Genomic DNA, 14,915 nt, shown 5'->3' with positions numbered 1-14,915 from the left:
TGGAATTTATAAGCTTGAAATCTTGTACAGACCAGGACGCTAAGGGAGGATAAAAAGCATAACAATATTGATACCAGTAGTACATCCAGCCTGTTGTTGTTGACAGGTATTTAATCAGAGTAAACTCCTTTTTCTGTCTTTGGCAAGCTCCAATTTTGCAGAAGGGCAGAAGATGCCTATCTTTTCATTATCTTTCATGTAACCATTTACACTGACATTCCAGATTTTAATTATCTTCCTATATAGCAATGCAACCCAAACTTGACATGGAATTTTTTAGAATTGTGCAAAAGTTATAATTTATGTAGTCTTTTGAATTGTGAAAAAATTCCATTTGCTGAGAAATTGAAAATGTATGTGGTTGACTAAAAGCGAGTTAGAATATAACCCAATTTTATCAGAACTGCACACCTTGCACATGCCACATACACATAGCACTAGTGCAGAGGTGGGTGTCTAGTATTCTAAAACATTAAGTGTCAGCAATAACACTGTCACAACTGCTATAATAAGCTATGATGAAGTGTAGCAATATTTTTTTTCTAGGGTAGAAAGTTCTCAGCAGACCTCCAGCCCAATGGAAAAATTTGGTGGCCAGAGGGCAAAATGTCCTTCAACTCTCCCAGTGCTTGGGCCATTCACTGCAAGAAGATGGTCAATCCATCCAAGAAGTCGGGATGTGGATGGGCATCGGTCGGTATATATTTGTGATAGCTAACTGCTATTATTGGCATACCAGTAACTGGATAGCCCTGGCATAACAAGACATGGTATAATTTTAGTTATGATGGGATTTAAGTTGTGCCATGACAGACAGATAATAACTGAAAGTTATGTTATAACATATTTCAATATAGTAAAAAGTATCCTTTTTGTTAAGTGACTGGCTGTATGATATAACATTTCCCATAAAAAAAATTGTGTGAGAAAGATACTTAATCATAATTAGATAAAATTGGATCAGATAATTAAAAAAATACAAATTATAGCCTTAGAGAGATTTTATTGAACAATTGGTATTTTTATCTTGAAGGTAAAATATAAAGGAAGGAAATTGGATGCCTGGAAGACAACTTGGTTTAGGAGACAAAAACCAAACAGTTTCCCAACAGTAAGTTTACATATGAACCACTTCATATTAAAATGTACTAACACTCACATTGCAATTTCTTGGGTATTTTGATAATACCACCTTCCCTGGACAATGTCCAGCATAAAATGGACATTGATATGGTTGCTGTCTATTGCATAGCCCACCTTTAATAAAGAGGAATCTTCAGACGTAAAAGATGAAGAAAATGAGGAGAATGGGACCGGACTTGAGGACCAAGAATCAAAAGCTAAAACAAGGAAAACTAGTGAAGTAGATAAGACTGGAGAAGGTAATTTGACTTTGCCTGACATAGATCAAACTGTGAGATGTTTGTATTTGATGACTTTGACTTTTTGCTTTTAACTTTTACTTGTTGAGAGAGACAGAGGGAGGAATGAAGGAGACTGTAACTTTGAGCAAGAAAAAGAAATGGATTTACTTGTTGATGGAAAAATCCACTTCTTTACAGAAATAAGTTCTACTTGTCTATTTTAGAAAAGAAAAAAACTGATTTTTAATTATGCTTGTTGACAAAGAAATGTCATTTGAAAGTCATTGTGCCAGGGCCTTCATAAGCTGATGTATAGTTAACATTTCCATATTTTCTTCATCAAAATGTAGCAGAAGGAAGAAAAATCTCAGTTAAACATTCCTCATTAGGAAAGAAGAGACAGAATAAGTAAGTTACTCAGTTTGACATGTGACCTGTGTTAAAGTGAACCAACTTGTGACACTTGTAATATCTTAATGATAAGTAACCTGGAAATACATTGCCAAATACATAGAGCAATAATTAGAAAATTGCCATTTTGTAGTTGAAATGAAATCTAAATACCACCCAAATTGCATGTATAGTGTGGTGGTGATTGTGCTATTAAGAATTCTGTTATATTGTATCAAAATTGACAAAAAAGTATTTTGTGTATAATCAATAAAACACCTTAAGTGGTAAATCAGGTTTTATTCTCTAACTTACAGAATGGATTTTTAGGACTAAAATACGGTTTGAATGTAAAAACCAACCTAATTTTGGTACACATGATTTTAGTCCCTACACGCATGTTCTGCCAGCTCCACCGCCATGTAACTTTTCCTCCTAGACTACAAGAGCCTGTGTACCCATCTCTTGGATTTAGGTCACATATAATCACAACTCGATCCACGTAAATTTTGGGCTTTGTCAGAGCTGGGGTCTAGGTGTGGTGCTTATTACAATGCACCCTTGTCCAAAATTTGCAAAATTAAATGTTAAATATCTCCCAAACCAAAGGAATTATAATATATAATAATTTATTGAGCACTAAAATGTTTCAGTACATTTTTGCAGGCCCTCTAAACTACTTGTGTTATACATACATGGGAAAAATTTCTACAGATGGCTGACTGAAGGTCATATATGGATCGATCTAAGTATGGGAACCCAGTCTTACTAAAATACAAATCAAGTTCGAAAATAAGTTTGATCAGTTAAGTTTTGATGAAGGTATGCCTTTTTTGAATATAAGTGTTTTTTCCTCAGATTAAATTCCTAGGCATGTAAACGGTCTCATTATTGAACTAATTAGATACGTAAAGTGTTCTTTTGACATTTTCTGCATCTTAAAAATATTGTTAGTCGATAATATAAAAACGATGCTAAACCTGTTATTGTGTATTGTGTAATAAAGTGTCAAAAATGGAAATAAACTCATATCATTGCAGTTTGTCAGATTCAATCATTCACTATGTTCAGAATCTCAGACTGGAGCAAATAGGACATTTAAAATTGTTCTATTGACATTTTTCTTATGTCAACAGTTTTCCTAGTTGATCATATAAAAATGACAGTAAATTGATTATTTAAAAAAAAACAGTATTTTAAGTAAAAAATGGTGTTGAAAATGGAAATAAACTCATTTGATCACAGTTATCTCTTGTTTACATTTTGGTATTTTCAAGGTGTGACACTGAACTTCCATGGGCTTGAAGACTTTTGCTAGTCACATGTTTTGAATATCCATGATACTTTTATTTTCTTATTAAAATTGATGGTCATTTTGCTGTTAAGCATTATGTAATATTGCATCAAAAATGAAGAAAATCCTATTGTGGGCACTGCCCCCATACTGTCCATTAATGGAAAACCATATCACTTACTCTTCTCAAACTTACAGAAAGGTAACATAGGACTAAAATACGGCTTCAGTTGAAAATCCTGTCTTATTGGTTAAAACCCTGTCTTATTGGTTAACTTTTCTGGAAATTATATAGTTTTTTTGTCATAATTAAAATTTTGTGAATTATTATTTTCTGCCTTTTATCTGTACATTTGACAGCTTTGCTGCCTTGTAATTCCAGTGACCTTAACACCTTGGTTGAATGTTCCACATTTGCTGCCCAGGGGAGGATCCAGCCATTCACAATTTCCATTTCTTCAAACTGTCTTCTACTTTTGGTCAGTAAACCTGATAAGAGCTTAGATGTGCTGAAAGTTCATTTAACTCTGTTCATAAATAATTTTCAATTGACTTAAGTCTGCAGAGTAATAAGTATGATGAATTGGAAAAGAATGTTTTTTTTCCCTCAGCAAAATGGAATGTGTTTTGTAGTTGGCTAAAACTTAATCGGAGTGGACCTTGCTTATGTTACCTCCTATGAATTACATTGTTTTATTAGACACCGTTCAGCACACCTTTCTTAACTTCAGTATGTTACTAAGCTGATGCTCTACAGTTCATCATCTCATTTTACTTCACAGTACCACATGACCTTGATCTTTCACTTCATTTTTGCATATTGATGTAGGTGTTTATAATGCTCTTTTACCTTCTAATCATTTATATCATAGCATTAATAGGGTGGTGATCAATTGAAATACATCTTTAACATACAGATCTAGTGTTGTTTTTCTAAAACTTGAAAACTGGTATATACCGTGGCGCTTCCCCTTTAAGGTATTACATAGATTTAAAACCCATAAGATATTTACATGGCTCTCACAGATTTCAAATTTTTCTTTGTAGACAAGGGCAAAATAGTTAACCAAAAATTGTCTTATATTCAGGATTTCCACAGTCACTTGACCTGTAGTGAGATAGTCGGCTATCTTGGAGGGAGATGGGACCCAGTCAGCCAGCGTAAGAGCTACATAGAAATTTAAATTTACAATTACATTTAAACACTTTTATTCAGTTGAAATTTGCATAAGTATATGTTGTATTTTAAGTACTTCTTATTATTAACTAACCAACTCACAAACTTTCAGTTTACTAGTTACAAGTTTAGTATAAAAAGAATTTATGTTTAAAGTTCTAACATTACATATTTTTTAAATATTAATGATAAAATAAAAATGATTAGCTAGTAATTAAGATTTTTGTGGACATGGTGCATAAAGCAACAATGCGTATCTGTCATATATAGGCCTATCAAAAGATGCTAGCTGCATCAGATAAAGTATGGCCAGTTTACTGATAATGTAATATTGGTGAAAGAGTTGTTTTTGGATTTTTGATTTTCTCTATTATCTGGGCCCATATCAGGAAAAATCAGTATATGCCAGTAATAAGTTACTCAGTGACATTGTAAACAGCCCTATATAAGATATCTTGGATAGTGAGCGTCATTCTGATCTTCAAAGCAAACTACCCTATTTTCAGGGTTTGTGTCTTAAAGCATTCTTTAACTTTGGTCACTTAGTGCAGTATAATATTAATGTTTTAACTTCTCACTTATCCCATACATACATACATACATACATACATACATACATGTCTGATGTGAGAGAGAGAGAGAGAAACAAGACACATTCAAAGCTGAATATTGATAAATCCTTTCCTTATTCGAAATGGCAGGAGATGACCCCTTTAAATATATGTTTTTGAATGCAGTTTGGATTTGCAATGTCTGTCAATAGATGATTACTATCAATCATGGTTATCATCTACTGACAAAAAATTAAAGTTCAGAAATAGATCCATATTAGTATACCAGTAGATCATCTGAGACAGATATCTTATAATCTTTGTAACCCATTGTTTCCTCTACTTCAGACATGAGTGTCCAGCAAGCATTCCCATGTCGCTGTAGATTGGGAGACCAGGAAAATGCCAGTAAAGTGGAAAATGAGGTATTGTTGTATTATATGACTTGAATACATTCAACATGCCAAAAGATAAACCAAATTAATCACTCAATCAGTCATAAAAGAGCTATAAACTACACTTTCTTGAAATTTGTTGGTCATAAATTTGACCTACTTATTATACTACCAGAGTGGCACTGGTGGTACACATGGTTTTTAGTCCAGACCGGTATCATCTGCCACCACGTCACCATTACTTCTTCTCCTCCTGAACTACAAGAGCCCCTGTATCCATCTCTTGTATGTGGGTCACATATAATCTCAACTCCATCCATGGGCTTTATCAGTGCTAGGATCTAGATGTGGTTCTCTTTACAATGCGCCCTTGTCCAAAATTTGCAAAATTAAATGCTAAATATCTCCCAAACCAAAGGAATTATGGGAAAAATTTCTATAGATGGCTGACCTAAAGTCATATGTGGAGATATCAAATATGCCCTTGGATGTGACCTTTGACCTTTATTTCAAGGTTAAATGGGCCAAAATATGCTAAAATACGAATTTTTTGCGGAAAAAAATATTTCTGCTAATTTTCAGAAACTTCACAGGCCTAACCTATAATATATGGACAGGTGTTACACTCAGGGTCATATTTCATCCTCGTGAGTTGGGGTCAATCGGTGCATTTTCACGGGAGAAGTGACCATTAGATGCCGAAATGGAAAACCAATTCTGGAGTAAATGCTGGAGATTTTTTTTTTTTGCATTTCGTAGAGCTTGTCAAGCGCAACACTGGAGGTGGTGTCAGTTTTTTTTGTTTTGCATACGGTTTACGAGTTCGCTATATTAAAAAGTACAACATGGTGGTGAAAATAAAAAGTGAAACTGGGGTAGCACTAGTTTTTTTTTTGTTTCAGCCAAACTTCTGAAAAAAATTAAGCCAAATCAAAAATTTTTTAGCAAACTTATAATATTTTTAGCCAAATAAAAAAAATGACAATTTAAGGAATGTAAACCAATATTTATTCCATTTTAAATGCATTTTTTACAATGTTGATGCAAACAAGATTTAAAATCTTATGAATCTTTCCTTCTTTTTTAGTTGTTCATGTTCTTGTAGTATATACATGTAACATATCATCCAAAGGTGTAAAAAATAAATGATGCAAGTGTTCAAAATTGATGATTCTAAAATGGTTTGGACCCCATCCTCTTCCATTTGTATTAGATGTGCAGGTCCACATTATTGTCATTTTTCTTGCTGCTGAACTAATACATTTGAATGGCTTGACTCTTTGTCTGCAGACAGGTCGACTGAAACTGAATAGTAAAAAAAAAGGCAGGTTGTTGAAAGCCAGTGACAGTGGGACGGTATTAAACATTAACAAATATGTCAAATAAATGGGGGGGGGGGGGGGGGGGCAATATTCATTTTTATGTATTGCAAAGTTCAGATTTCCAACTGCTAAAGCAAGGTCTCGTCGGAGGAAACATCACGCCCCCCCCCCCCCCCCCCCCCCCCCATTTTTATTTAAGATCTGCATCGATCTCAGGTATGCTATTTTGGCCCCACCCCAAAATGTCAGAAATCCACAAATAGTTGGAAAAACCTCGTCCCTGCTTTAAGATAATATGGCTCAGGTGAACCCTAGATGTTCAGCATAAGTCCTCATTGGAAGGAAAGTATCACCATTGGTGACACTGTACTTTTTTGTATATTTTTATATATGTTCATCTCCAGATTGGTATCATATTGCTTCAGTTCTGCTTAAGATTATACAATACACCCTAGATTAAAACCAAAATGGTTGAATTTCACTCCATATTGGTATCAGAATATTACAGTTCTATTCTAGATTCGTCAGAACATGGACCATCGAGATTTAATGTTGGTGGGTTGGTACCACAGCCACACCACATTCCAGGCTGACCCATCCCTCAGAGATGTGGAGAGCCAGCTCAGCTATCAGCTCCAGTTGAAGGGATCAGGAAACTCCTACCAGCCTTGCCTTGGCATCATTGCTTGTAAGTTTAGGCTTGAAAATAATAGTAATTCCTAACTTTTAGTCTGCCAATATTGTTGCCTATATTTTACGTAAAAGATTTTAGGAAATACACAATTTCATTTAGATTTTTGATATAAATTGTAATCATTATTCATATGTCATGAATTTTAAATTAACTAGAATGAGATAAATGCTTGTTTTATGGATGTTGTTGAATATTTCCAGCTGCATATGATGTACACCATTCAAGAAAAGATACTATAATCAATGCATTTTGGGTGGCACCCCCACCAGAGGTAGGTGGTGGTATAATCTGTAAAAACTGCCAGTACATTGGATATTTGTTGTATATTTTTCCTTTTGTAGTTTGTCTTTCATTGTTCTATAAAGAAAATAGTTTGAAACTTTCGTCTACAACTCTGCGTGCTTTCTCACAATCAACATGGTGGAAGGAGGTGGACTTCGGCAGGGTCTCTAGGATTACCCCAGACAACGGTGTGAAAAGTATATGCTTCTGGTGCAGAAAAGATAGCATGGAAACTTAATCTTGCCTACAAATATCAGACGAGTTGAATTTTGCTTTGGGAGTGGACCAGACACGTTAAGAATCATTTATGAAATCTGAATGTGCTTCGCATCCAGGGTCAAGTCAGGGATGATAGGGAGCCCATTCTTCAAACTGCTTTCAATAATTTCATGTTTTCAGAAAAAGGCCACATTCAGTGTTGGAAAGCCTACAGTGTGGCGTGGGGAGGGGGGGGGGGGGGTACTTTCCAGAAGGAAGCTCTTGACAGCTATGGTAGAGCACAGGGGGCAACCAACTGCCTTGTCGTTAGAGAATATATTATTCCTTCAGTTGCATCAGTGCAGTGTAAAATGCCTTAACTCCAGCTTAAAACTCACTTACCACATCATTTTTGGCCCACACTCAAGTGGGAGAAGCAAGAGTGCCCACACCTGTATGGGTGACAGGTCCTATGTCAGGTGACTTAAGCTCTGATAGTGTTCCAGTTGGTTGGGGACTGAAGCAACTTGGAGATTCTCCTGTCAAGTCATTTCTTCTCAGTGAATTTGAGAAAGGAATTACATCAGAAAAGAAGGAATATCCAACTGATGTCTTTTAAGAAATGAAGAATAAAAAACAAACAAGAAACAAGGATGTATGGCTGAGTGTTCAACAAATCATTGGTTATTTTTCATGTTTAAATATTTTAATTTATTTAATGTGGGAAGCTAGATATAGTGCACAATGATTGTACTGATGAAGAAGCAACGGAGAATGCCCTCTAAAGGCAAACATTAAAGAAACAGATCAAATAAGTGTTAGGTTTATGAAAAGACAAATATACATAAAAGGCTTTATAAGTTTTTTTAAAAAATTCTGTAGCCATATAAATCATAAATATTTAGCACAGTGTCCTGCTAAATGCAGATTATAAGTAAGTAATTTTTTTCATTCAGCTTTTTAAAATATATAATGATGTATATAATGTAAATATCAGATGTATAGAATGTGCCCCTGTATATGTATTTGCGCTAGAAGTTTTCAGTCAAGTGAATGGATATGTAGTGTCTTTCAAATTTCTCATAAATTGGTCATGGTGCCTTTTTATCCACTTTTATACAAATGAAAAGAAAAACAGTTTCATATTTTGCTTTAAAACTTGCAGGACTGATTTATATAATAATCAAGTGTCAAAATATGCATGATTAATTTAGTTTTTTTGATATAATGCAGTTTTTTTGTATATAAGTGGTTTTTCCTCAGGTTTAATTCTAAGGCATGTTAACAGTCTCAGTATTGAACTGATTAGATATATTAAAGTGTTCTTTTGACATCTTCAGCATTTAGCAATTTTGTTAGACTAGTTTTGTTCAAGGAAAACCAATAGGCATATTGTCTTGAAAATCACACAAGTGTTACAAAAATACATGCTGTGTTTGAAAATTAGCTTGATCAGACCATTTTTTAAATAAAAGTTTTATTTATTTATTTATTTTTTTTTTGCTGCCTTTGGCATATTTTGAGAACTCTTCTTTATTGCATTTTGTGTAGCTTATCAATCACAACACTGGTGATGGTGTCCACATTTTTGGTTTTTCATACGAATGCACTTACTCCAGCTGGTGGTACAATATCTGGAGGCAATGTCGTCTCTCTGATCCTCTAGTTGTGAAATAGTGTCAAAAATGGAAATAAACTCATGTCAGTGCAGTTTGTCACATATGATCAGAATTTCAGAATGGAGCAAATTGGACATTTAAAATTGTTCTTTTGATATTTTTCCATCTAAAAAATGTGTTAGTTGATCATATATAAATGAAAGTAATTTAGTTATAATATATTACATAATAAAGTGTTAATAATTGAAATAAACTCATTTTAGTGCAGTTATTTCTTGTTTACATCTTGGCATTTTCAGATGTGACATTTTCAGATGAGGCTGAAGACCTCTGCTTTTCTAATCATTATGCTGTAATGCATCAGAAATGAAGAAAACCCTATTTTGGGCATTGTCAACATAATGACTATTTCAGGAAAACTATGTACCTTATTATTCTCAAACTTACAGAAAAAAAAAATGACTAAAATACAGGTTGAGTTAGAAACCAGTCTAACTGGAATCTTTTTCTTGAAGTCCTTCAGTTTTTTGTGGAATCCTATTTTGTCACTTATTGGCATTTTCAAGGTGTGACTTTGTTACCTGCAGTTACCTGTAGTGCATAATTAAAAATTGGTGGTGATTATTCTGTTAGGCATTATGTAATATCGCATCAAACTGATGCCAAAGTGACAATTAAAGAGAAACCATATTTAATATACTTGATTCCCAAACTTACTGAAAAGACTCTGGACCAGTCTGATTGCATTCTTGGAAGCAATGCAATTCTTCATAAAATTTTCAATTTTCACATATCACCATTTTCATTGTGGGACTTACAATTCCCAGAGGCATGAAACCAAATCATAATTTCATTTTCTGAATGTCCATGTATATGTGTTCCCTGTTGTGCATAATTAATATTTGTCATTGGCTTTGCTGTTAAGCATAATGTTTTATTGCATCAAAATTGGCAAAAAAAAAACAACTTTTTTGTGCATCACTATTTTCTGCTTTTTGTCTGTTCATTTGACAGCTTTGCTGCCTTGATTTTGAACATGCAATACAGATAACACAAGAAGTGGAAAATCAGTTGATCTATTATCTTTAAACTTACAGGAGTGATCAGCATTGTTAAAATAAGGTTGAGTTTGAAAACTAGCCTGATGTTATTATTTTTCTGGAACTTAGGCAGCTTTTTTTCTTGTTCTCATCATGGCAATTTTAAAGGTGCAACTTCAAACTTCATGGGCTTGGAGGCTTTAGCTAGTCACATTTTTTGAATTACAATATATTATTGCATCAAAATTGACAAAAAAACATATTATGTACTACATTATTTTTTTGTTTTTTGTCTGCACATTTGAGATTTTTTTTTGCATTAACTTGTTATTTTTATTTTTCAGAACAAAATGGATGACTATGGCATGCCGATGTCCATGAATTATAGCATCTCACAGGACACTTACATCACACAAGATATTGTTAATGAATTGGTGAGATCAAGTTTGTTAACTAAGACACTTTATATTTTCATTATATTTTCATTATATCTTTTCTTTATATTTTCATTACATTAATGGAATGAAATGGATTAATATTTATGTACAGCCACATCCGCAATACTCTCATCTTTGAAAAGACTTCTCTGCAGAATAAGTCCTTGATTTTGTGTAGTAAAAATCAACCAACTAGTTCACATGACTTTGCACTGTTGTATGATCCTTTTTCCTAATCCATGGGCTTTGTTTGTGGAAGAGTAGGGTGGTTTTGGCGTGTGTTACTTTTCTTCATCTGAGATTTGCGCCAATTTTGACAGAAATCCAATGCATTGTGAAAAAGATTATGGATGATTGAAAGGTAGAAACCAGCCATATCAAATATAAAAATGTGCAATTTTCCTTACTTGTTATTCTTTTGAACTGGTTTATGGCCACATTAGTGTTTTTCCACTGATTAACTCTTGTCTTTATCAACAATTATTTGTTCATTCTATCAAGGATTTGCTTACTACTTACACCAATGTTGCTTTTAGCATGGAACATGGATGGGGAAATTTTCTTTGTGATCTGTGACAGTAATAAAGCTTTGTTCTCACCTTTGATCACAACGCAATTGTCTAATTCTAGCTATAGCTTACTTGCAATGAATTGGCTTCATTGTTTATCTTTTTATTTCATCAGGTGCTCTACTGTATTTAGCAGTGGTGTTTTTTTGAAGCATTTTCTCATATTCGCATATGTCCATATTGTAATACGGTAATATGCCATGAATTTCTTACAGAAGAAATTAATTAAATAAGGAAAAGATCATTTTGGTTGAAATTCATGAAATAGGAGGCATCAGAAATTCCAAATGTTCAAATTTCATGAAATTCTGTCATTTTTGAACAGAATTTGTCTGTTTTGTAGCCAGGCCATTTGTTATCTTTTCCGGATGATCTCCGTATCAATTACCATATTGTATAAAGAATGTGTATCGGTAATTGCAACTCAAGGGATATACATACTTTTAACCAATCACTACGTTTATGTCCCAAGGTGCTACATAACCATCGGTACCGTTGGCTAGGTACGCAAAACAGCATCGTAATCAGTAGTCTCTTTTTTCAAAGGCGATTCTGGCAGCCAGAAAGTAGTGTCATATTTCGAAAACAATCCTTGCACTTAGAATAAGAGGGGTAGGACAAGAGGCGGCTACCAATTAGTGTCTGCCCTGACCAGATAACTTTCACCATGGAAGCCAGGTCAGTGTTACGGTTCTCCTCTCCGTGCATTGAAGCCGAGACGACAGTTGATCGGTGTCTGTGGCGCACAGGTAGGCTTCATTGGTGATTAGCGTCCACTGTGACCATGTTTGTCGCCTTCACCGTTGAAGTCGGGCTGAGATTTATGCACGTGTGCGGCCTCTCCTCGCTGTACACCGGTCAGTGTTAACGATCTGAGCGAGAAGAGAAGGCAATTAATTGCAGTTCTTAATTGATTCTCCTGTTATCTTGATGAATGGTGTTGACAATGTTGTTTTGCATCCAATCCAACTGTATCGATCGTTATTTTGCATTTACGGCCACACACGTACATGGTACTCAAGTGAAGGTACACTAGAGCTACATTGCCGACTTTGATTTTTATGAGCCCGAAAACAGCCCGATGGCCAATTTTTAAGCTGTAGGAAATTTACAAAAATCAAGATTGTGCAAAAAGCTTACTGGTAGAATTTCATGATCCATAAAAAACCTCCAGCCGGCTGATTTTAGGTTTGTTCAAAGTTTAGGCAGTCAGACTGTCACCTTTGTCTTGGCATTTGTCACTGATTAGTGCCTAACCCGGTGTAAAAGGTGTATTAGTGTGATCATATGTGTGGAATTTCATGTCAGATGGACATATAAAGATCTAAAAATTCATAACAATATTAAAAAAAAGATACATCTTTGCACAGCAGTCGTAGATTGGTACGATTCAGTTGTTAGTTACGAACTACTTCCTGGTTTTCACAAGGTCCTTCAAAAACTTTAAAACATCATTATAATTGCAGCACATACCATAAAAAACCCAAAAATACTTAGATATGGACATATCAAATTATATAAATGTCAAAATTCCACATGATAACGATTATAGCCTCCCGGGAATTCCTTTCCCTTTACACTCTTTGTCGCACTGGCAGTTGATGCAGCATGTATTTCAAAACAAGTTGTCTGCAAATTAAGCACGATTTTGCACCTTCAAGTTCTGTGTCTTGTTTTCATATCATGTGCCTATTATTTCTACAAGTATTTTCTTCCCAAAATGCGTAAAGAAGAAATGTTATCTTACCATGTTGTTTGAAAAACTGCTTTTTTCACCGAGTCCATGCCTTCTCGTTCACCTCCAGTTAAAAATGACCATTCGGCTTCGCATCTTACACCACTCAACGTCACACTTCCGGCACAATTCTGACCAATGCTGATCTCCTCCGGTACTCCTTATTAGGCTATTCTTGATCCCTCTCCTCTATCTGGAGGTATGTTCCTTCCCAAAAAGAATTCTCAACTTTTCGGGTAAGGTAATATAACTTAATTAAGATGCACTAAAAAATAGATAATTATTTACCACCAGAAAGTGACTTAGGAAGTAGTATTAAATATCCTACAATATATGAGGGACAAGGATAAAAGCCGATAAGGATAAAAGCCCGAAGGTTGGAGTTTTGAAAATTACATTATACCCAGGAGTCTGGGAGATGTAATTTTGAAAAAATCGTTGGATTTACACAATTTAAAATATTAATTGAGTTTTAAGAGACGAAATTTTCAAGTTTTTACCATAAGAGTTTTTACATGTACATCATCTTGACATTTTGTTTATTTTTTCTTTATAAGATTCCAGCTACCATAGGTTGAGCACTTTCTTTCAAGTGAATTGAACATATATATATATATATATATTTGATTTCCTTGATGTATTATTTACACACTTATGAATGACCTAGCACCACGTCTGCATGTACATATTGGGTGCATTCTGAACATGTTGATCTGCAGACTAACTGATCCATGAAAACAATGCTGCAAAATACCCTAATCAACTCCTATCTTGTATGCATCATCTTTCCAGAGGCACAGCAATTAAATTTTAGCTTCACTTTGATCAGGTGTAGGGAATAAGGCAAACATCAGCATATAAATGAATTGCACCCTGATTGAAGTGGAACTGAGATTTAATAGCTGTGCCCCTGCAGGGATGGCGCACGTGGGAGGCAGGAAGTCCTCTAGGGAATTATGCGCATTTCTGATAATTGGATTAACCATATTTGATCAGCGGACCACTTTGTCCCTAGGTCAACTTGTTCTGAAAGTGCCTTTTGTCATTTTGCACCAAATGGATGGACTTGACTCATATTGTTCCTTTTTGCATCTTAGAAAATGTTGGTGGACTATTACCAAGATAAACCAGATATGATCAACTTCAGGGAGTTCTGGCTGCATCAAACGACATATGCAGACAAACTGAAAGTAAGAATTAACAGATTTTCATTTCCACTGCAGCCTGTAAAATACGAATGGGTCTTTTTCACCATTATTATCCTTTGAATATTGTATAGTAGGAAGTTTTTATTTCTGTTTGAAGAATGATGAAGTACATGAATATTTTGATTATTTGTTAAAATTATCCAAGTTCATGGCATGTAGTTTAATGTTTACATTTTTATGCTGTTGCTAAGGTGTTTGATTATAAAGAAAGAATGTTTTTGTTTTAGTTAGGTGTTTAATTATAAAGAATGTTTTTCTTGTTTTAGTTATCCATGGCTAGGAAGTTTCCAAAAGACCAATCAGATGGAAGATTCCTTGAGTACATTGACAATCTTCTTCTCAGATAACTTGCATTATCAGACTACAATAATCTCATGCACATAACCAGTGAGATGTGACTACTGATATTTTTATATTTAAGAAGAGATATCTCTTGTCACTATTTCAGCCTCTATGAACTTTCCTTGTTAGCACCATAAAAAGTAAACATTTTTCTCAAATTCATAAAAATGTTAAGAATTTAAACAACTTTGTCTGAAAACCAGCCTGTTTTAAGGACTCTAGGGAACAATTTTTGAATTTGTTACACACACCTGAAAGTATGTCCTACCCTTGTGAATAAACAAAAAAAACCAAAAAT

General features: G+C 34.4%; 1 protein-coding gene across 4 annotated transcripts in view; it reads left to right on the top strand.

Annotated features, from left to right (window-relative positions):
* The window catches only part of LOC106152649 (MPN domain-containing protein), a 19,685-nt gene extending 4,770 nt beyond the window's left edge, over positions 1-14,915 (top strand). For 3 of the 4 annotated variants that reach the window (XM_087003477.1, XM_013526322.3, XM_087003476.1), the window contains exons 3-14: positions 547-693; positions 1,034-1,111; positions 1,253-1,382; positions 1,715-1,772; positions 3,431-3,527; positions 4,137-4,209; positions 5,125-5,201; positions 7,013-7,181; positions 7,388-7,458; positions 10,671-10,760; positions 14,165-14,257; positions 14,542-14,915. In XM_087003477.1, coding sequence (XP_086859603.1) covers positions 547-693; positions 1,034-1,111; positions 1,253-1,382; positions 1,715-1,772; positions 3,431-3,527; positions 4,137-4,209; positions 5,125-5,201; positions 7,013-7,181; positions 7,388-7,458; positions 10,671-10,760; positions 14,165-14,257; positions 14,542-14,622 — 1,164 coding nt within the window. In that variant the 3' untranslated portion in view covers positions 14,623-14,915. Of the gene's footprint in view, positions 1-546; positions 694-1,033; positions 1,112-1,252; positions 1,383-1,714; positions 1,773-3,430; positions 3,528-4,136; positions 4,210-5,124; positions 5,202-7,012; positions 7,182-7,387; positions 7,459-10,670; positions 10,761-11,878; positions 12,011-14,164; positions 14,258-14,541 lie in introns of those variants that run through there. The other variant, XM_087003478.1, reaches the window with a different exon arrangement.

Source organism: Lingula anatina, chromosome 2 (assembly GCF_051362555.1).
Source record: "Lingula anatina isolate TDL-2025a chromosome 2, LinAna3.0, whole genome shotgun sequence".
Taxonomy (NCBI): domain Eukaryota; kingdom Metazoa; phylum Brachiopoda; class Lingulata; order Lingulida; family Lingulidae; genus Lingula; species Lingula anatina.
This window is presented reverse-complemented; position numbering and strand designations above follow the sequence as displayed.